Here is a 20,464-nt window from a genome sequence, read left to right as displayed (position 1 = left end):
ATTGAAAAAAATATAAAGATTGGAAAAAAAAGCAGAACGACACTCACGTGAACTTGAAACTACTATAAACTACTATAAATATAATAATAAAAAAAAACTACTCCATAATAGTATTAATCAATATTGAAAATATAAATGATTGTAGCTATAGAATGGTGTCGATAGGTGTGTCCCATAAAAAGTGATTTTAGTAAAAAGGATTGTGTGAGCAACCTCACACAATAAAAATTCTCCTCAGTCAATAAAAATTAATAAAAATATAATATCAATAGTCACGCTTTGGGGTCCATATCTGTGTCGATTCTGTCAATGTTTGGCTCGATCCGCACCGCCCTAGAGCAAAGCACAAACATAAAAATGGAGAAAAAGAGTGAATTCCTATTAGTTGCATTTCTATTCTGCTCTATTCTATTTTTAACTAAATTGCCTGACAGAGAAGGGCTGACTTTCCGGCTGGGATGACTTTAATCATATTTACTTTTTTCTTCCTCAAACATTAATAATTAGATGTGAATAAATGATATATATTTGGTTTATATCCAATTTAAATGAAGGTTGTGTGAAAGGCATCATAAAAGAAAATACAAATCATAAAAAATGTTTAATTCTAGAGAACATTCAAGGGCACAGTTATCAAATTCATACAGATCTAAAAATGAACATATAAACCAAGCATGCTGATCAATATAGTAAACCATGTGATGTATTGCCAAGGGCTGAAAATTAAGAGTAATTTAAGTGTTTTTTTTGTTTATGTGGATAGCGTACAGTAGATAACATTGACATTTTCGCAGCACCAGAAATGTTCATGTTTAATTAATTGAAGACAAAGTACAAAGGTGTTGATGTAATTTATATTTAAAAAAATAAAAATCTTTCCTCCATGCCATTAAAGCAAAAAAAAAAAAAGGGAAGCGATCTGAATCTGTCCTTTACGGTGTGTTACTTTTGACTTTGCACACAGTGTTTGAACTTTACATCTCTTGCTCCTGAATCATGAACAAAAAGCAAAACATTGCTATTTGTTAAAATTTTGTCGCTGAAGAAAATCTAATTCCATATGAATTAGGACATCACTGAAAATAATATGCATTCAATTTCAGTAGTTTGAGTTACATTAAGAATGGTCAAATGCATAGAGCTGTATTGTACAAAGTGCACCTTCCTTTTTTTGTATGTTGACAAAAGGCTCCTTCAAAAATATCACATCTGGCATATTTCCCACATACAGTCTTATCTCAGTCTAAAAATTGTGTATCCTCCTTTTAGTGTGAAAAAAACTCATAATTTTGTTGTGGATGTGTGTCAGCTGGAGCCCATATATGATTGGGTTCAAAATAGGAGGAATGAGAAGAAACTCGATAGTCATGAAGTTATGCAAATGTTGCGACATGTTGACTGAACCATATCTCATGTACAGCAAATCCAACAGCACGGTCCCGGTGTAAACGAGGAGGCAGATGATGTGAGGTGTGCACGTTTGCTTGAATTTCTTCCAGATTTGTGGCGACGAAAGACACATTTTAATCAGATTCGCGTAAGACCAACAAATAAACAAAAAATGCAAGAAATAAAATACGATGTTTAAAGCGGCGATGATGCCGTGTGCTTTGATTGGCGAGCAAGCCAGGTTGACCACCATCAGGTTGACGCAGTAGAGTCTGTTGATGTGAGAGCCGCACAGCTTTTTCCCCAAGAGTGACGCCGTGTTCATAAACATACAAAACAAAGGTAGCAACCAGGAGAAAAACACAAATAAGGACACCCTCTGCCTCGTCATGAAAGATTGATAAACCAGAGGCCGACACAACGCCACATACCTGTCATAAGCCATCACTGCCAAGATGGAAAAATCATAAGTATTTGAAGAGTGTATGACAAAACCCTGCAGCATGCAGCCAGCATAAGAAATCACATGAGAGGACAAAAGATCTACCAAGAATTTGGGGTAAAAACCCACTGACCCATAAACAGCATTGATGCATAAATTACACAGGAAAACATACATTGGCTTATGGAGCTTTCTGTCTGTAAGGATAACAAAAATAATTGTCAAATTGCTCAGCAGGATGATGAGATAGCACATCAACATAACCACAAAAATGATTACTCTTTGCAAAAAGGGGAAATTCAAACCAGAGAGAGACAACATGGTGACCAGAGAAACATTTTCCATCACAGATGACTTCAAGACAAGCGCAGACAATCAGCCCATGACACAAACAGCGCAGGAAGGCACGCGCCCGCTCCTCCGATGTACTGTGCGCGCTGACGGCTAGTTAAAGGCGTTTGCCAGAAATCGGCGTGACCGTCGGGACCCAAGCCGACCAATGGCTGCGCGACCACTTCCCAAAGGCAACATAGCTGTTGGCATTTCGTCAAGCCTTGGATGGGCTGTCCGACTTGGACTACTCAGAGCCCAAAGGAGACATGACACTGCCAATCAAATTAAAATCTCAATGCTTTTTATTTTGGGATGTTTTTGGAATACAAAATTTGGAGCCTGACAACATTTCAATAGTTAAATTCAATACACATAAAATGTTAGACCAGCAGGGGTATGGTAATGGTGGTATGAGTACCCTTTGGAGGTACACATAGGCACTTCAGGCAACAAGATTTCTGCAGGCAACAGCAAACCTAATGTAATGCAGTGATGGGGACGGTAGTTTTCTTTTCAAATTAAGAGCAAATCAATTGGTAGCGGAAGCAACATAATGTTAAATTGTGTTTTCGTGACTTATTTGCAAAATAAACCTCAGGGTTAGCCAATTCAACAGTAATGTTTCATTCATTAGTTACAACTTCTGATTGTAGAAAATTTCCAAGCAACAAAAATGCGTGTTTGGGAGCACGCAGCCGGACAATCAACGTTTGTAGAAAACAATTCACTCAAAGGTGGAACGGTTGCTGTTATGAATAGTGGTTTCTCACAAGGATAGACTTGATAGGAGGAACGGATGATGCTTGTGTGCTCTCTTGACTCGTCTTTTGCTTTGTTGGCAACTCCAGTTCATTTCAGTTAGTAAAACGCTTGTTTTTTGCTTCTTCATTCACTCCACCCCTGACTCACATTACTGATTACTACAATGTTAGTTTATGTTGTTGTTGTTTTTTCAGGGCTGCCGGCTGTAGAACAGCATCACGGTGGTGGCGCGGCAACAGGGGTTTCATTGTACAAGCTGTTTCTGGTAAGAAATACAGCCACCAAAAAAAACCCTCCATATTTCATAAGAAATTGAATTTTCAATGCAGATTCCATCATTTATATGCATGTTGTTAAACTGTGGAAAGCTTAAAATAGTATACCATGATATAGACCACAGGTGTCTATGGAGTTTGGCACCTATGATATAGACCCTTTAGCGGTGGGCAAAAGAAGACTCATGAACCATCTTTGATGGTATTTTTTACTCCTCTAGATGGTGGTCTTGGTTCAAAATATGCAATGGATATTTATTACATTTTGATCATGCTTCTCTAGATAGCGCTTTTGGTTTAAAAGATGCATTTGATAGTTATTACATTTACATTGCGCTGCTTTAAGAACTCAGACATGGTTGGCACAGCACTGTTTTAATAAAAACAATTTTTATAATCATTCAAAAATGCTTAGTGCTTGACAGGGGTACTTAGTTGTTATTATTATTTTTTTTTTCTTTTTACAGCTGTTAAATCACTGAAATAAGGTAGAGAACCTCTGTCTTAGGAGCTATAATGACTGCGTTATAAAACATTGGATCCCTATTACTTTGTTAAGTTTGTCTTTAGCAATGCAATTTTCCGGCCGATGATGCAGAAATAAAACAGATGATGTTACATCATTTATTATCTGGATTTCCTGAATAAAATATACACAAAAAACAAATCTTCAAGTATAGTTCCAAAGTTTAATAAATCAGACACGGATGGCACAGCACTCTGTTTTAAATCTTTTGTATTGGTGACTGTGTGTAGTGTGTTTGCGTGTCTTTGTGTGTGTGTGAGAAAAAACGCGAACGTGTCAACTCAAAGAGAGAAATGAAATAGGACATCACAGGAAATCAAATACATTTCAGTGTTGTTCAATGTGAAAATTAAACCATGTATAATATTTAATTAAAGAGTGTATTTGTTCAGGATTACTATTCAATCATTCTTAATCAGAAGTCCCAAATTCACCCCAGTCAGGAAATTCATAGTTCATAGAATAAATATCAAAATTTGTATTCACAACAATATAATAAGAACACATAATATAAAACCCTTTTGGTGGCACACACAGATGCAGCAAGCTCTTCCGACCCCCAATTTAGTTGTACACCAATACATTAACAACAAAGGCATTCAAGTTTACCTCATTATTTTTTTATGCATTTTTTTCCCCTTCTAAGTCAGACCACACAAACAAATATCAAATTTCTGTGTTTATTTCAAGAAGAAACTAAAAAGGCAGCAAAAACAATAAGTTAAATCTGTACTTTGGTTACAAAGGGTATTTTTGGTAATATCACCTTTGTGATAAACAGGGGAATACTGCATATTAGGATGAGTCTATATATTTCATTATGTAAAAATGTATTACTTTTACCGTAGCAAAATAATGGTATGCATTGACCAGCAATGTAAAAATAATCTTTATTATTTTTGTTGTTCTACAAAGGCCTGTTTCATCATAATTAAAATGACATCCAGCATATTCCACATTCAGAAGCTCCTCTCCAACTGAAAGTGTTGTATCTTTTTTTTCCTGTGACAAAAACTCAATATCCTGTTGCGGATGTGTGTCAGCTGTATCCCATAAATGATTGGGTTAAAAACTGGAGGAATGAGGAGAAACTCGATAGTCATGAAGTTGTTCAAATGTTGCGACAAGTTGGCTGAACCGTATCTCATGTACAGCAAATCCAACAGCACAGTCCCGGTGTAAACGAGGAGGCAGATGATATGAGGCGTGCACGTTTGCTTGAATTTCTTCCAGATTTGTGGCGACGAAATGCACATTGTGATCAGGTGCATATAAGACCAACAAATAAACAAAAAATGCAAGAAATAAAAGACGATGTTTAAAGCGGCGGTGATGCTGTGTGCTTTGATTGGCGTGCAAGCCAGGTTGACCATCATCAAGTTCACACAGTAGAGCCTGTTGATGTGAGAACCGCACAGCTTTTTCCCCAAGACAGCGGCCGTGTTCAAAAACATACAAGACAGAGGTATCAACCAGGAAAAAAAGACAAAAAGGAACACCCTTTTCCTCGTCATGAAAGATTGATAAACCAGAGGCCGACACAACGCCACATACCTGTCATAAGCCATCACTGCCAAGATGGAAAAATCATAGATATTTGAAGAACGTATGACATAACCCTGCAGCACGCAGCCTGCATAGGAAATCACATGAGAGGACAAAAGATCCACCAAGAATTTGGGGTAAAAACCTACTGACCCATACACGGCATTGATGCATAAATTACACAGGAAAACATACATTGGCTTATGGAGTTTTCTGTCTGTAAGGATAACAAAAATAATTGTAAAATTGCTCAGCAGAATGATGAGATAGTACATCAACATAACCACAAAAATGATTAATCTTTGCAAAAAGGGGAAATTCAAACCAGAAAGAGTCAACATGGTGACCAGAGAAACATTTTCCATCACAGATGACTTCAAGACAAGCACGGACAATCAGCCCATGACACAAACAGCGCAGGAAGGCACGCACCCGATCCTCCGATGGACTGTGCGCGCTGACGGCTAGTTAAAGGCGTTTGCCAGAAATCGGCGTGACCGTCGGGACCCAAGCCGACCAATGGCTGCAGGTTCACGCCCCAAGACGACACAGTTGTTGGCGTTTCATCTAGCCTTGAATGTGATGTTTGACCTACTCAGAGCCCAACTGGGACATGACACTGCCAATCAAATTAAAAAAAAATCAAATCAATGCTCATTATTTTAGGGTATAATTTGGAGTACAAAATGTGGAGCCTGACAACATTTCAACAGTTGAATTCAGTACTCAGGTTGCAGGTTGTCAAATAGTATGAGGAATGATGCATGAATACCCTTAGGGGGTATGACAATTTTTTTTTAACAGGATTTCTGCAGGCAACAGCAAACATAATTTTATACAGTGTATAATAGCGGATAGTATAGTTTTCTTTTCAAATTAAGAGCAAATTAATTGGTAGCAATTTTTTTATAGTGACTTCCTTGCGAAACATAGGTTCATTTTGTAAAAGGGCCCATATCGTGTAAATCTAACTTTTTTAAGTTTTTAACAATGCCACAATGTTAATTTCTCACAATAAACCAGTCCTTCTCAATTATATTTTGCCAAGCGCACCCCCAGGGAAGAGAAATCTTTTCACGCCCCTCCACTCGATGCGCTGACTATAAATAAGATTATTATCGATAAAATCGAAAACTATACCTAAACCTGTATCCCTTTTAACATTAACATAAGAAACAAGCAATATAAATAAACTTTCAACAACTGTTTATTATTTTTTACAGCGTTTACACGGGCTACAGCTTAGTCTAAAACAGAAAAAAAATAACCCAGTGTATCATTAGTAATGCAATTTTATGGCAGATAATGCAGAAATGAATGATAGATGATACATCGTCTATTATTTGGATTTCCTGAATAAAATGCACCAAGAGAATATAGTTTCAAAGTTTAACAAATCAAACGTGGGTGGCACAGCGTGCCGTTTTAAATCTTTTGTGCATGTATGTGCGTGTGTGAGTGTGTGTGTGTGCGTATGTGTGTAGGTGTGACCAAAACGTGAAAAAGAAAACTCAAATACAGGAATTAGACTTTCACAAAAAATCTCATATATTTTAGTGTGACAAAAAATCATAATAATTAAAACAAACTACATTTAACATTTACAGAATGGATTTGTTCAGGATTAAAAATTTCTGTCATTCTAAAGCCTAAATATACCATGTCATGAAATATTCCTACTGCATCAATAGAATAAATACTGAAAATATTTTCATTTTTTGCAGAATGAACCTATTAAAACACACATTCCCAGTAATCACAGAGTTTGATATTCCAACCACACATTTCAAGTAATGACAATTGTTTTTGTTTGCAGTGATGGAATAGATCAGAAGCAAGCTTGGCGCAGTGCCTGCTGGCGCCTTTTGACCAGTGTGTACGGGTCTGCTGACATGACATCAACACACTCCTCACCGGAAAGTGAAACCTAAAGCCCGAGCTCCTTATGCCTGCTGAGATCAAAAGAGAACGCATACAGTACACATATGCACATATAATGTTATTTGCCTGTCCTTGTATGCATAACTGAATCACCCCTTGATCATATTGCGACTGTACACACTCTCCTACAGACCACTAGACTGCTCTGTTAGACTTTTTGAAGCGTCAAATATAAAGAAACCAAAGAGATACATTTGTTTTACAAACTATTTTATTGATGGCGCTTGAATACTGAAAATTCCACAACCGTGGCAGACTCAATAGGCGAGTTTGCAAGGTCACCCCTGTCATCATCAATAAACACCCAGAACTTCGCCAGGTAGAGTTGTAGACGGAGACATTCCCTTTAATTCCAAAATAATCTCTAATCTAGAAATTTCCTGGAATGAATAAAACGTCATAATTTGTCCGCTAAAATGATTAATTTTCTCTGCCATATTCTAATTGTTTGAAATGACCTTATGTTTTTCATCATGTGGAAAAAGCAAAATAATATTCTGCATTGTCCAACAACATGAAAAGCATCCATTCATTTACTTTAGCCTCTTATTCTCATGAGAGTCTCTGGTGTGCTGCCGCCTATCCCAGCTGTCTTCGGGCAGCATGCGAGGGACACCCAGAACTGGTTTCCAGCCACTTGCAGGACAAACAAAGCAAAATAAGCAGCTTCTTTTGTTCCACAACAAAAGGCATTTTTCATCATCGTAAATATTACATCCAAGATAATCCACATTCAGAGGCTTGTCTCCATCTAACAGTTGTTTATCTTTTTTCTGTGACAAAAACTCAATACCCTGTTGCGGATGTGCGTCAGCTGCAGCCCGTAGATGAGCGGGTTCAAAATCGAAGGAATGAGGAGAAACTCGATCGACATTAAGTTGTGCAAGTGTTGCGGCAAGTCGGCTGAACCGAATTTCATGTACAACATGTCCAACAGCACAGTGGTGGCATAAATGACCAGGCAGGTGATATGCGGCAGGCACGTCTGCCTGAACTTCTTCCACATCTGTGGTGACGAAATGCACATTTTCACCAGATACGTGTAAGACAAAAAAACGGATAAAAAATGCACAAAATAAAGCCCGACGATGAATGCGCTGATGATGCTGTTCTCTTTGGCCGGTGAGCAAGTCAAGTTGGCCACCATCAGGTTGACGCAGTAGAGCCTGTTGATGACAGAGCCGCACAGCTTTTTCCCCAAGAGGGCTGTCGTGTTCATAAGCACACAGAACAGAGGTACGAACCAAGACAAAAACAAAAAGATAGACACCCTCTGCCTCGTCATGACAGATTGATAAACCAGAGGACGACACAGCGCCATATACCTGTCGTAAGCCATGACTGCCAAGATGGAAAAATCACAGCAAGTTGACGAGTATATGACAAAACCCTGCAGCATGCAGCCAGCGTAAGAAATCACATGAGTGGACAGAAGATCCATCAAAAATTTGGGGTAAAATCCCAATGATCCATACACGGAATTAAAGCATAAATTACACAGGAAAATATACATTGGCTTATGGAGCTTTCTGTCTGTAATAATGACAGAAATGACAGTAAAATTGCTCAGCAGGATGACGACGTAGCACAGTAACACAAGCACGAAAATGATTACTCTTTCTACAAAGGGAAAATCTAAACCAGTGAGAGTCAACACGGTGACCGCAGAAATATTTTCCATCACAGACAACTTCAAGACAAGCACATACAATTACCCCATGACACAAACAGTGCAGGATGACATGCACCCTCCCCTCCGTAGCAGGACCTTGCGCAGGGACGGCTAGTTAAAGGCGTTTGCCAGAACCCAGTGTGACCTTTGGGACTGAAGCCGACCAATGGCTGTGCGTCCACACCCCAAAGACGGCAAACTTGTCGGCCTTTCATCTAACCTGGGATGAGCTGTCCAAATTTGCCTACTGAAAGCCCAACATGGACCAGCCCAGCAGGGCATGGCCAATAATATTAAAATGTCGACGTTCTTTATTTTAGGTTATCGCTTAGAATACAAAATTTGGAGCCTCAACAGTTAAATATAGTACTCACAAAATGTTAGGGCAGTTCTCAAATAAGGGTATGAGTACCCTTTGGGGTACATATTGAGGGTTTATCAGAGATTTTCACATAATTTCTGAAGGTAACAGCAAAACAAATTTAAAGGAGCCGTAACATGAATATGAATTTTACTGACATTATGTAAACCACCTGGCTCCGGCCTTCTTGTGTGGAGTTCGCATGTTTTTCCCGAGCTCGCATGGGTTCTCTCCGGGCACTCCAGCTTCCTCCGACACTCCAAAAAACATGAACGATATTGGACATACTAAATTGTCCTTAGGTGTGATTTGGTGAGACAGTTGTTTGTCTCTTTGTGCACTGCGATTGGCTGGCAACCAGTTCAGGGTGTCCCCCGCCTACTGCTGAAGCAAGCTGGGATAGGCACCAGCAAGCCTGCGACCCTCGTGAGGATAAGCGGCTACAGAAAATGGATGAAAAGATGAAATTGAAAACCACTAACTTCGAGTGCCGCATTGGTTTGAACTGGCCCAGGATGAATATCTGGATATGACCGTTTGATGAATGAAAAATACACCAAATACATAAAAACGTCTCTATCCACTTTAAAAAGGGCAATATCAAATAAAGGATGTCATTTTTAAATTGAATGGAAAAGAAAAGTTTATTCAAGATAACAAACAAGGGGACATTCATCCAATGTACGCACATCTAAATAGACAAAATATTCGCTTATTACATTCAATATATAAACATGGACAGGGAATATCAAAAAGTCATGCTGAATAATATACTGTATATACGAATTGCCACAGGGCTCAAAACAAATTGCAATCAGGGCAGCTTAGTTCTGTGTGTTTATGTAAACCTGAATGTGTCTTTTGTAGATAAACATCAAAATCATTCTTTTTCTAAAAAAAAGAAGTTGGCATTATGAAAATTATTCTCCTGTAATTCATAAATCTAGATAATCTAACTAGAGAATAAATTGTTTTCACTATGATATTCTAATTTATATGATTTATATTATGTATATTCTAATATATGAGTCAGCACAGCAAAATAACATTCTGCATTGAGCAACAACATAGCAAGCGAAATATTTTTTTTTCCTCCACTCAGGTCTTTTTCATCTTCATAAATATGACATCCATAATATCTTATATTCACAACTTGTGTGGAATTAAAAACTGTGTATCTTCTTTTTCCTGTTAAAACTCAATATCCTGTTACGGATGTGTGTCAGCTGCAGCCCGTAAATGAGCGGGTTCAAAATCGGCGGGATGAGGAGAAACTCGATCGCCATGAAATTGTGCAAGTGTAGCGACAAGTTGGCTGATCCGAATCTCATGTACAACAAATCCAACATCACGGTGGTGGTGTAAGTCACCAGGCAGGTGATATGTGGCATGCAAGTTTGCCTGAATTTTCTCCACATCTGCGGTGACAAAATGCACATTCTGATCAGATACGTGTAAGACCAACATATGAACAAAAAATGTGTAAAATAAAGCCCTATGTTGAAAGCGGCGATAATGCTGTTGGCTTTGGCCGGCGAGCAAGCCAGGTTGGCCACCATCAGGTTGACGCAGTAGAGCCTGTTGATGACAGAGCCGCACAGCTTTTTCCCCAAGAGTGACGCCGTGTTCATAAACATGCAAAACAAAGGTATGAACCAAGACAAAAACACAAAAACCGACATTCGCTGCACTGTCATGAAAGATTGATAAACCAGAGGGCGACACAGCGCCACGTACCTGTCGTAAGCCATCAGCGCCAAGATGGAAAAATCGCAACAACTTGACGAGTGTATGACATAACCCTGCAGCATGCAGCCGGCATAGGAAATCACATGAGAGGACAAAAGATCCACCAAGAGTTTGGGGTAAAAACCCACCGACCCGTACACGGCATTGATACATAAATTGCACAGGAAGATATACATCGGCTTATGGAGCTTTCTGTCGATGAGGACAACAAAAATAATGGTAAAGTTGCTCAGCAGTATGATGATGTAACACAATAACAAAAGCACAAAAATGATTATTCTTTGCACAAAAGGGAAATTCAAACCAGTGAGAGTCAACATGGTGACCACAGAATCATTTTCCATTATAAACGTCTTCAAGACCAGCACATGCGGTTACCCCATGACACAAACGTTGCAGGGAGATGCACGCCCGCCCATCTGAAGGACTACGCGGGGAGACGGCTAGTTAAAGACGTTTGCCAGAACCCGGCGTGACCTTTGGGACCCGAGCCGACCAATGGCTGTTCGTCCACGCCCAGAAGACGACAAGGTTCTCGGCCTTTCTTCGAGCCTTGCAGGCGCCAGCATAACTAATTTAATGTTGTTGGTTTTTAATGCAGTGACAGGAACATTGGCGTTTCTTTTCAAATTAAGAGCAAATTTATTGGAAGCTGAAGAAATACATTTTAAAATGATTTTATAGTGACTTCAAGCAACTTTAAAGACACCACCTTTGATATGTTGTTTTTTTTTTTCTCTGGAAAGACTCTATCTTCTGCTGGTTAAAGGTTTTTGCTAGAAAACAGCGTGACCTTTAGGACTGAAGCTGACTAATGGCTCCACGTCCACGCACCAAAGCAGTCGGCCTTTCATCAGGCTGTCAGATTTAAGCTACTCACAGTCCAAAAGAGACATGACTGCCCTTGAATTGTGAATGACATTGCGCTTGATTTTAGATCACCATTTAAAATGCATCGTACCTACAAAACGTTAGGTGATTGGACAAAAAATATCACTCACACATTATGAAATGAAGACAAAAGACTGTTTTAAATACAACTATACAGTATTTCACAAAGGATTATAAAGTCGTTTTTGATGTTGATTTTGATGTTGTTAAGGACTTCAGAAAAGGTCTTGAAGGCCCTCACGGCACGCCACTAATAGAATAACAGAAAACTTATTGTGTATCATAATCCTGGCATAAAATGATTTAAGTGGCTGAGAATGGATGGATAGCGTCAACAATGGGCAAAGTCTAGCTCACATAATTAGAACTATGAGCAATTTCATTTTTGGGTTAGCAGACTAAGTTAAAATAAATCAATTGTAATCTATGAACTGAACACGTTTATTTTAAAATTTGTGAGCTGAATTTTGTAGTTAAACATAACATAGAGAACAATGAATGAGACAGTCATCACATTGAAACAATTAAGCATCAGGTATATTCAATGTATGAAGACAGATAGAAAATATCAACAAGTCATAATCAATATACAGATAATGCCAGAAGGTTCAAAATGACAGCATGGGAAAGGAGAATGTGAGATATGGTTTTCACTTGTTAAGTACATTTTTATTTTTATAAAATGATCAGAAACTTGAACATAGCACAATCAAATTCAGATAAAGATATTAGGGCGCTACAAAAAACTTCATTCATTTCAGCAATTGAACTATTCCAAATCAATAGTTTTCAATTCAAAAGAAAGAGAACTTGAATAATGTTTTGAGGGAAATGGTTGATGATTAAAGCAAACAGAAACCCCAAATTTACTCTGTCATGGAAATAGCTTATTACCTTAATTCACTAAACATGAAATATTACTTTGAATCTCAAAATTAAGCGGCAGGTGGCTTTACAAAAGATGTTTTCCTATGATTAATAAATCTGGATAATCCAACTACTATTTGAAATCTACACCTCTCTCTTTCATGATGTAAAAAGTGAATGGCCAGAAGCATAGCAAAAATAGATTCTGCATTGACCTACATTGCGCAAGTCAAGTAATCTCCATCTTTTTGTTCATTCATAAACATCACATCCAATTTCACATTCACGGGCCCGTCCGTCTAACTGTGTATCTTCTTTTTCCTGTGACAAAAACTCAACACCCTGTTGCGGATGTGCGTCAGCTGCAGCCCGTAGATGAGTGGATTCAAAATTGGCGGAATGAGGAGAAACTCGATCGCCATGAAATTATGCAAATGTATGGACAAATCGTCCGAACCGAATCTCATGTACAACAAATCCAGCAGCAACGTGAAGGAGTAAGTGATGAGGCAAATGAAATGCGGCGTGCATGTCTGCTTGAACTTATTCCACATCTGTGCGGACGACATGCACAATTTGATCAGATACATGTAAGACCAACAAATGAAAAGAAAATGTGCGAAATAAAGCGCGATGTTGAAAGCTGCGATGATGCTGTTGGCTTTGATTGGCGAGCAAGCCAGGTTGACCACCATCAAGTTGACGCAATACAACCTGTTGATGACAGAGCCGCACAGCTTTTTCCCCAAAACGGATGCCGTGTTCATAAACATACAAAACAGAGGTATGAACCAGGACAAAAACACAAAGAGGAACACTTTCTGCCTCGTCATGAAGGATTGATAAATCAGAGGACGACACAGCGCCACGTACCTGTCGTAAGCCATCAGCGCCAAAATAGAAAAATCACAGCAATTTGACGAGTGAATGACATAACCCTGCAGCAAGCAACCGCCGTAAGAAATCACATGAGAGGACAGAAGATCCACCAAAAATTTGGGGTAGAACCCCACCGACCCGTACACAGCATTGATGCATAAATTGCACAGGAAAATATACATCGGCTTATGGAGCTTTCTGTCTGTGACGATGACGAAAATGACAGTGAAATTGCACAGCAGGATGATGAGATAGCACAATAACATAACCGCAAAAATGATTATTCTTTGCACAAGGGGGAAATGCAAACCGGAAAGAGTAAACATTGTCACTACAGAAACATTTTCCATCATAGATGAACTGGCTTCACAAATAAAATGCCCCCCCCTTGTCAACGACGTCGCAGGGAGATGTGCATCCGCACCTCTGAAGGACCGTGCGCGGTGACGGCTAGTTAAAGGCTTTTGCCAGAAACCGGCGTGACCTTTGGGACCCAAGCCGACCAATGGCCTCGCGTCCATGCCCCAAAGACATCAGAGATGTAGGCCTTTCGTCAAGCCTGGGATGAGCTGTCCGACTTGGCCTACTCAGAGCCCAAAGGGGGCACGTCACTGCCAATCAAGTTCAAGTCTCGATGCTTTTTATTTTAGTTTGGGGTTTAGGGTTTCTGCAGCAAATCTTCTTTAAAACTGTGACATGAACTGTACATTTTTCTTTTCAAATTAAGAGCAAATTAATTGGAGCATTAAACAACTTGCTTAGTGTTGTACTGAGTCCTTTGCAAAGGGATACGAGTATGCGCAGAGCTGGGTTAGTAAGTCGACCGAGACGGGTAAGTCCACTTAAAAATTAGGCTGACTAAAAATAACAGGCGGGTACCGTGTGTTGATGTCATGTTTTTTTTGTAACCCAGACCTTTCTTGCAGATGTATGCAGTTTAGTGTTGCAATGGTGGCAAGGGAGAGAAAAAAAATCTGAATAAGACACCTGAGTAAATATGTGGTCAAATAAACACTTTCAGGTTACCTCCTTTGAACCGGTCATTGGTTCATGCTCTGTGCATGCTCTCGCCGTGAGGAATCTGGGGTTCTTCAAAATAAAATACTTTACTCCTCAGTGGCCATGGTCATATGGATCTCTAGTGCAAGCTTTGCAATCAAATACCGTAAATCCCATTTGCAAGCATTTAGGAATGAACACATGGTACTATTTTTGAAATTACCTGTTTTGATCATCCATACTAATATTTACGCTTCTTTTTTTTTTTTTTTTTTTTTCAAATTGATTTTCTTAAGTGTATCAAGATCAATGACCCCAAATATAAGCCGCGGTGCTAATTAAAATGGACTGTAGCTAGCAAATTTTCAAATGGTCTAACCTTACAATGATAAATGAATCAAATTAAATTTATTGCCCAGCTCTCTTTCAATCTGACACGTACATTTGACACTACACTGACAAATAGCAAAGGTTTTGTATTTTTTGTCAGTGAATTATTAATTGCTTTTAACGGTTTTCTATTTTATTTAGAGACTGTTTGTTCTTTTTTGTAGTTTTTATACATTTAATGCTTTTATTTTTAAGTAAATGTAGTAGTAAAAGTAAAAGTAAAAGTAAAAGTAGCTTTTAAGTAAAAAGCAAAAAATATGTTTGCATCTTAGTGACTAATTTAAAGATTTGATCATTGCTTCATATTTTTCACACTGCACTGCTAACGGATGAACAAATTTGCTATATTTTGAGTCTCCTGAAAAATTATCATTTTAGAGTTTGAAAATTCCACATGAAGCCGGCATCTTTGTCGAGTGCAAGATAAGAAAAAAACCAAAAAATCATTACTGCAACTTCTGTAAGCCTTGTGTTATAATGCTTTGATCTTTTTTTTTTCATTCAAATGCTGGTTATTGGATTTCAATTGTTATGATATTGTATTTTCATTCCTCAAATGAGGCGTTTACACAAAGACATTAGCTTCTTGTGCAATTAAATTAAATGCATGTAAATACTGTCAGAATATAATTCTGATTGTGTATTTTGATATGAAAAAAAAAAAAAAAACAATGTCAGCTATTCATAGTTGCTCTGCTAATTGGATGGTCAACAGGTCATTATCCGTCCCTATCGCTGTCCCTTGAGGACAATTAGTAGAATGGTGCTCTCATGGGGAGGCCACTCTACAATAACAAACATGTTTTTTAGTCCGGCAAATTGGTGAGACAAATCATCAACAAACCTTAATGATGATAAACACCATATAGCCAATGGATTGAAAAAAAGATGGAGAAGAGACATTTATTTTCATCTTCTAGGCTACTTAACTCGTTTACTCTTGTTACTGGATGATGTAAAGTCGATACCAACCAAAAACTATCATCAAATAATTCATTAAAAATGTCTTCTTACTGGTCTGGTTTTGTCCATGATTTACAATTGGAAAAAAATAAATAAATTCTGCACAAAATGTCTGACAAATAAAGTTGGAGAAATTTCTTTTCAAGAAAAAAACATTTGTGTTTACTGTTTAACAATTGTGGAATGTCCTCTTAAATTTTGCTGCACTAGTTCTGGTAATGTCCATACTAACAAGGTTTATAAACATGTATACAGTTTTGTTCATATTCTTTTTTTATAGATAAAAATGTTTTCGTAACCAACCGAGTTGCATCACGTGACGTCTATTGGCTGTTAATTTAACAGTCTTCATGATGTGTTTCCATTTGAAACCCAGGATTTTTCTTATTTTTACTGTATGCACTGCGTCTTGATGACTTTTTGCATATTCGACAAATATTGTTGGAAAAAAATATTGTTTCCTTTTTGTACATAAAAAATACTTCCGTAAAAAAAGGAGTTTCCTCACGTGACCTTGCTCTTACGTGTCACTCGAGGTCGTGCTTTGTGCGCATGCGTTTTGTTTGCCAGACGTGCATTTTTTATGTCATGTGAACAAGTGCAGAAAATAATGTTTCTTTTTAAAATGTGGGATTTCAGAGAAAAAATAATCCGAATGGGGCGCGGTGTCAACGTAGGCATTATAAATTGGAACGATTTGCAGCTTTTCTGTCAATGACAGCAAATGACGCTTTCCCTTTAAAACTGTTCATTCTCAAAGTTTTCATGCAGCGACGGGCATTATGGGGCCTCCCATTTAACAATCTTGCTGGTTCCTGCAGCCTTTTTGTGTGCATGCATGTGACCCATATTGCGTGTGGTCATATGCTCTGAGGAAAAAGTTTGACTTGTAATGGCTCACCGTCTGTTCGAAGGCAAAGAGCACGCCGCCTCATATTGGAAGTATCGGGTTTCTCCATCCGATCACCTGATTCAGCATGTGATGAAATTTGTGGAAAAACAGGTAAGGGTCCGTCTCAAATCGGTCTCGGTGTGTGTGTGAGAGAGAGTGACAATCAATGGGCGGTATTTTGTCAGAAAGGTGGACCCTTGTCGCTGGCCGTGGATGTGGGCTGCGGCTCGGGCCAGGGCACGGTGCTGCTGGCCAAACATTTTGCATCCGTGGTGGGCACGGACGTCAGCCCTGCTCAGTTGGAAATGGCTTTGCAGAACACTCGAGAACCAAACGTCACCTACAAGTAAGCAGGAAGCCTTGAAACTTTTTGAGGAGTCTCATTGGATGTGAAAATCATGTGACATTCTGGATTGGTAATTATATATATATATATATATATATATATATATATATATATATATATATATATATATATATATATATATATATATATATATATAATTATGGGGTACGAGTGCCCCTAGAGGTACGTGAAGGTACTTCAGGGGGTACGTAAGATTTGAACTGGGTTTCTCTCGGTATCACCTATATTAATTTAACTTTTTGATGGTCTAACAGTACATTTAGTCTTTCAAAGAGCAAATTAATTGGAACATAAAACAACAAACTGCTAAATCGTGTTTTATTGCCGTGTTTGCTTTGTTAAATTTTGTGCAGATGTGCATTGTCAATATGAGATAAATAATAATGTTTATACTTCTATATTAAAGTTTTGTGTGCATCGTCTTGTCAGAACTATCAAAAATCACATGAAAGCAAAGCCCATGTGGATAAAATTGGCTGCAGAACTTAAACTCTGTCACAATTCACTATACAGTATTAAAATAATATACGATGAATGATTGATTACAAAAGGTGAAAATGTTTTTTAACTCTTTACTGGGCCCAGCGGCCACTTTCGTTTGAAAGTGTGAACAGGCAAAAATGGCCTTAATTAGGTACACATTTTTCTATTTTTAAGTCCTAAACAGGCAATTTTCAGGATTTTAGAGAAATTTAGGGCTACGTTATAATTTAAGTAATGCACACAATTTTACCTCCACAATACATAGTGAATGTTATTGGTGTGTTTTTGTGTGCGTGGGGGATTCCATCTTTAGACAGTGCGTGGCTGAGGTGCTGCCGTTTGCTGACAGCTCAGCGGACCTGATAACAGCCATGTCGGCCTTCCACTGGTTTGACCGACAGCGCTTTCTCCAGGAGGTCCACCGGGTCTTGAAGCCTGGCGGTTGCTTGGCTCTGCTCAACTACGCCCTGGATATGGAACTGGGCTACCCGGACTGCTGCCTGCAGTCGCTCAACCAAGTGTGCAAAGAGGTGCTCACACATTTTCAAAGGAGAAGTATCAGGACGTTTTTTAAAAGTTCCAAGGTGTCTTAAAGATATTAAACATGGCTTCCCATTTTTGGAGGATGCATTTTCCTCTGTGGAGTATGGCTTCTGTTACCATGGCAACCAGCAACTTGGGCATTGGGATGAAGCAAAATTAGTGATGGGAAAACGAAGCGTCATGAAGCGTCATCCGGCTCGGATGGAAACCAAACAATATTACACCATCTCCCCAAGATGCTGTAACATTTGAAAATTTTGGCTGAGGTTGTCTGTTGAGAAAATGCTGCACAAATGACAATGCACATTCATATGAAACTTAACAAAATAAAACCATGCAATATTTTGTAAAAGAGTCACTCTAACGCAGCTTAGCAATAGGTTGCTGATAGCTGCGGAACCTCTTAAAACCTCAAATACCACCCGAAGTGCTTTCATGTACTTCCAGCAAACTGGACAGTTTAACTATGCCCTTTCCTGTAAAAGTAATGCAAAATAACAATTGAAAATCATGCATTCATCTACTCTATTGTAGCCTGTCTGACTAGAACATGTTTAATTTCTCACTGCATTCCGCACTTATCACATGCACATGAATGTTTTGGTCGACATCAAGCTGCGCATTGCTAACTGCAGTGTGAAAAGGCCTTTAGAGAAATTAGCAGAAATAAGCAAAATTAGTTGCAAAAATAGGTACCTCGCTCAATGAAAGTGTTTCATGTTATCTTGAGTTCTATGCAGCTTTGCATCCCTACCGCAGTCCCCAACTCATTCCAAGTTCTATTGAGTTGTACCGGGAGGCCTACAATTCCATCCCTTATGCAGACAAAGAGTGGTAAGTATGGTTTTCACTTCCTGTGATACAGAACCTAAATGGATGTGTACATTGTGTTTTCTTGTTTGGCACCGCAGGCATGAGGGTGTTTGGGAGAGGCAGACCATGCCCCTGTGCAGCTACATGGGCTTTGTGGAATCTTTCTCTAGCTACCAGGCTCTGCTAAAGGAAGACCCTCAGAAAGCTGCACACCTCTCACAGGACATTTGTCAAAAGTACAGTGTTCCACCTGCACGACACATGCACGCTTACATTTTCCAGGTTGACATGATTTTCATGAGTCGCTACGACAAAATTTAGCAATAATCTGCTTCATGTTCCAGTTCATTTGTTCTTGATTTGAAAAGAAAATGCCAGAGCATTAAATTAGATATGATACCGGCAGGATCTGATAACCCCTGAAATGGGTTTACGTACCCCCATTTGAGAACCGCTGCTCTAGAAATCATTAAAACTGGATGTTGACAAGACACGGCAATGATTTTTGTTGATTTTTTTTTTCTTGCCTTCCTCACTGCAGGTTGATGTCCATCATGAAGGTGACATCTGCAGAGACAGAAGTAGAAGTGGGTGTCAACTATTTCTACCTGCTGGCTCGAAAAAGCGGCCCGGATGACGTGTAGAAAGAGGGGCAATGTGCTTGTTTCATTTTAAAATAAAGAAATGTACACATCCTCATTTCTGTTCTTAATTATTCGACATCTGCATCTCAGTATGAGCCATTGAGGCAGTTGGTATGCATCCCCGAAAATGTTGTCATGATTTAATATTCTCCCCAAAATTTGCCATCTCAAGAAATTATAATATTGCATAATACAGAATTGCAAATTATTTTTAATGAGGAAACTTGCCAGGGATTGGTCTCATTGTTTAATTAAACAATGAAACAAAGTATTAAAATCCACTTTTTTGCATGCACTTGTATGCTAAACTTCATAATTCAAGTTTGAACACAAATTAAACCGTCTCCAAACTGCCACTAGAGGGCGACATTAAATCGTCATGCCCTGACAAAATCACAGCCACTTAAAACTGCTAATTCTTTTCTACCTTGAATCATTTTAATATTATATTTATATTTTCTAAACTTTTTATTGTTATATTGTAAATTATATGTGTCAGTTTATATATGTCGTCTCAGATACGCATTTAATAAAGAGAAAAGTAATTTAGAGTTTTATGTATACATGGTAAAAAAAAAATTATAGATTCTAATTTGACCCAATTTTTTTGTCTATTATGAGCAAAGTTAAAAGCTTGCCATCCAAAGCTTAACTATGCGCTTGCCTGCGTTACAAGCGCAACGTCACGCAGTAGAGGAAGAATAGCAGAATAAATGAAAATAATTAACACCTGAACGT

General features: G+C 38.5%; 6 protein-coding genes across 7 annotated transcripts; 1 reads left to right on the top strand and 5 right to left on the bottom strand.

The window, feature by feature from the left end:
- Positions 1-1,243: 1,243 nt before the first annotated feature.
- LOC148423612 (olfactory receptor 1D2-like) lies at positions 1,244-2,218 on the bottom strand. The gene has a single exon (XM_088415672.1). It carries the CDS (start codon positions 2,174-2,176, stop codon positions 1,244-1,246), a length of 933 nt encoding a protein of 310 aa, XP_088271798.1. The 5' UTR covers positions 2,177-2,218.
- Positions 2,219-4,686: 2,468 nt separating this feature from the next.
- Positions 4,687-5,737, bottom strand: LOC148423611 (olfactory receptor 6E1-like). The gene has a single exon (XM_088415015.1). The coding sequence runs from the start codon at positions 5,635-5,637 to the stop codon at positions 4,687-4,689; it is 951 nt and encodes a 316-aa protein (XP_088271141.1). The 5' UTR covers positions 5,638-5,737.
- Positions 5,738-7,964: 2,227 nt separating this feature from the next.
- LOC148423610 (olfactory receptor 5F1-like) lies at positions 7,965-8,909 on the bottom strand. Its single transcript, XM_088415014.1, has one exon. The coding sequence runs from the start codon at positions 8,892-8,894 to the stop codon at positions 7,965-7,967; it is 930 nt and encodes a 309-aa protein (XP_088271140.1). The 5' UTR covers positions 8,895-8,909.
- Positions 8,910-9,909: 1,000 nt separating this feature from the next.
- Positions 9,910-11,381, bottom strand: LOC148423609 (olfactory receptor 5AR1-like). Its single transcript, XM_088415607.1, has one exon. The coding sequence runs from the start codon at positions 11,337-11,339 to the stop codon at positions 10,410-10,412; it is 930 nt and encodes a 309-aa protein (XP_088271733.1). The 5' UTR covers positions 11,340-11,381; the 3' UTR covers positions 9,910-10,409.
- Positions 11,382-12,930: 1,549 nt separating this feature from the next.
- Positions 12,931-14,203, bottom strand: LOC148423608 (olfactory receptor 6E1-like). The gene has a single exon (XM_088415649.1). It carries the CDS (start codon positions 14,151-14,153, stop codon positions 13,053-13,055), a length of 1,101 nt encoding a protein of 366 aa, XP_088271775.1. The 5' UTR covers positions 14,154-14,203; the 3' UTR covers positions 12,931-13,052.
- A 2,342-nt stretch (positions 14,204-16,545) lies between these two features.
- On the top strand, positions 16,546-19,781 carry LOC148423607 (putative methyltransferase DDB_G0268948). Of its 2 annotated transcripts, none has more exons than XM_088415355.1 (6): positions 16,546-16,987; positions 17,062-17,222; positions 18,040-18,256; positions 19,010-19,103; positions 19,181-19,318; positions 19,624-19,781. In XM_088415355.1, exons 1-5 carry the CDS (start codon positions 16,877-16,879, stop codon positions 19,267-19,269), a joined length of 672 nt encoding a protein of 223 aa, XP_088271481.1. In that variant the 5' UTR covers positions 16,546-16,876; the 3' UTR covers positions 19,270-19,318; positions 19,624-19,781. The 2 variants fall into 2 exon arrangements, with proteins under 2 accessions (XP_088271481.1, XP_088271480.1); XM_088415354.1 differs by having other exon boundaries at positions 19,000-19,103.
- The last annotated feature ends 683 nt before the right edge of the window (positions 19,782-20,464 follow it).

This window comes from Hippichthys cyanospilos, chromosome 5 (assembly GCF_059441005.1).
Source record: "Hippichthys cyanospilos isolate Australia breed blue-spotted pipefish chromosome 5, RoL_Hcya_1.0, whole genome shotgun sequence".
In the NCBI taxonomy this organism is placed as follows: domain Eukaryota; kingdom Metazoa; phylum Chordata; class Actinopteri; order Syngnathiformes; family Syngnathidae; genus Hippichthys; species Hippichthys cyanospilos.
This window is presented reverse-complemented; position numbering and strand designations above follow the sequence as displayed.

What these genes read in the sequence shown, in the direction of transcription:
- LOC148423611 (XM_088415015.1), bottom strand. Translation starts at nt 5,637, where the DNA reads ATGGAAAATGTTTCTCTGGTCACCATGTTGACTCTTTCTGGTTTGAAT.
- LOC148423610 (XM_088415014.1), bottom strand. Translation starts at nt 8,894, where the DNA reads ATGGAAAATATTTCTGCGGTCACCGTGTTGACTCTCACTGGTTTAGAT.
- LOC148423607 (XM_088415354.1), top strand. Translation starts at nt 16,877, where the DNA reads ATGGCTCACCGTCTGTTCGAAGGCAAAGAGCACGCCGCCTCATATTGG. An exon ending in TGAAATTTGTGGAAAAACAG is followed by an intron (nt 16,988 to 17,061) that starts GTAAGGGTCCGT and finishes GTATTTTGTCAG; the next exon opens with AAAGGTGGACCCTTGTCGCT. An exon ending in TCACAGGACATTTGTCAAAA is followed by an intron (nt 19,319 to 19,623) that starts GTACAGTGTTCC and finishes TCCTCACTGCAG; the next exon opens with GTTGATGTCCATCATGAAGG.
- LOC148423608 (XM_088415649.1), bottom strand. Translation starts at nt 14,153, where the DNA reads ATGGACGCGAGGCCATTGGTCGGCTTGGGTCCCAAAGGTCACGCCGGT.
- LOC148423609 (XM_088415607.1), bottom strand. Translation starts at nt 11,339, where the DNA reads ATGGAAAATGATTCTGTGGTCACCATGTTGACTCTCACTGGTTTGAAT.
- LOC148423612 (XM_088415672.1), bottom strand. Translation starts at nt 2,176, where the DNA reads ATGGAAAATGTTTCTCTGGTCACCATGTTGTCTCTCTCTGGTTTGAAT.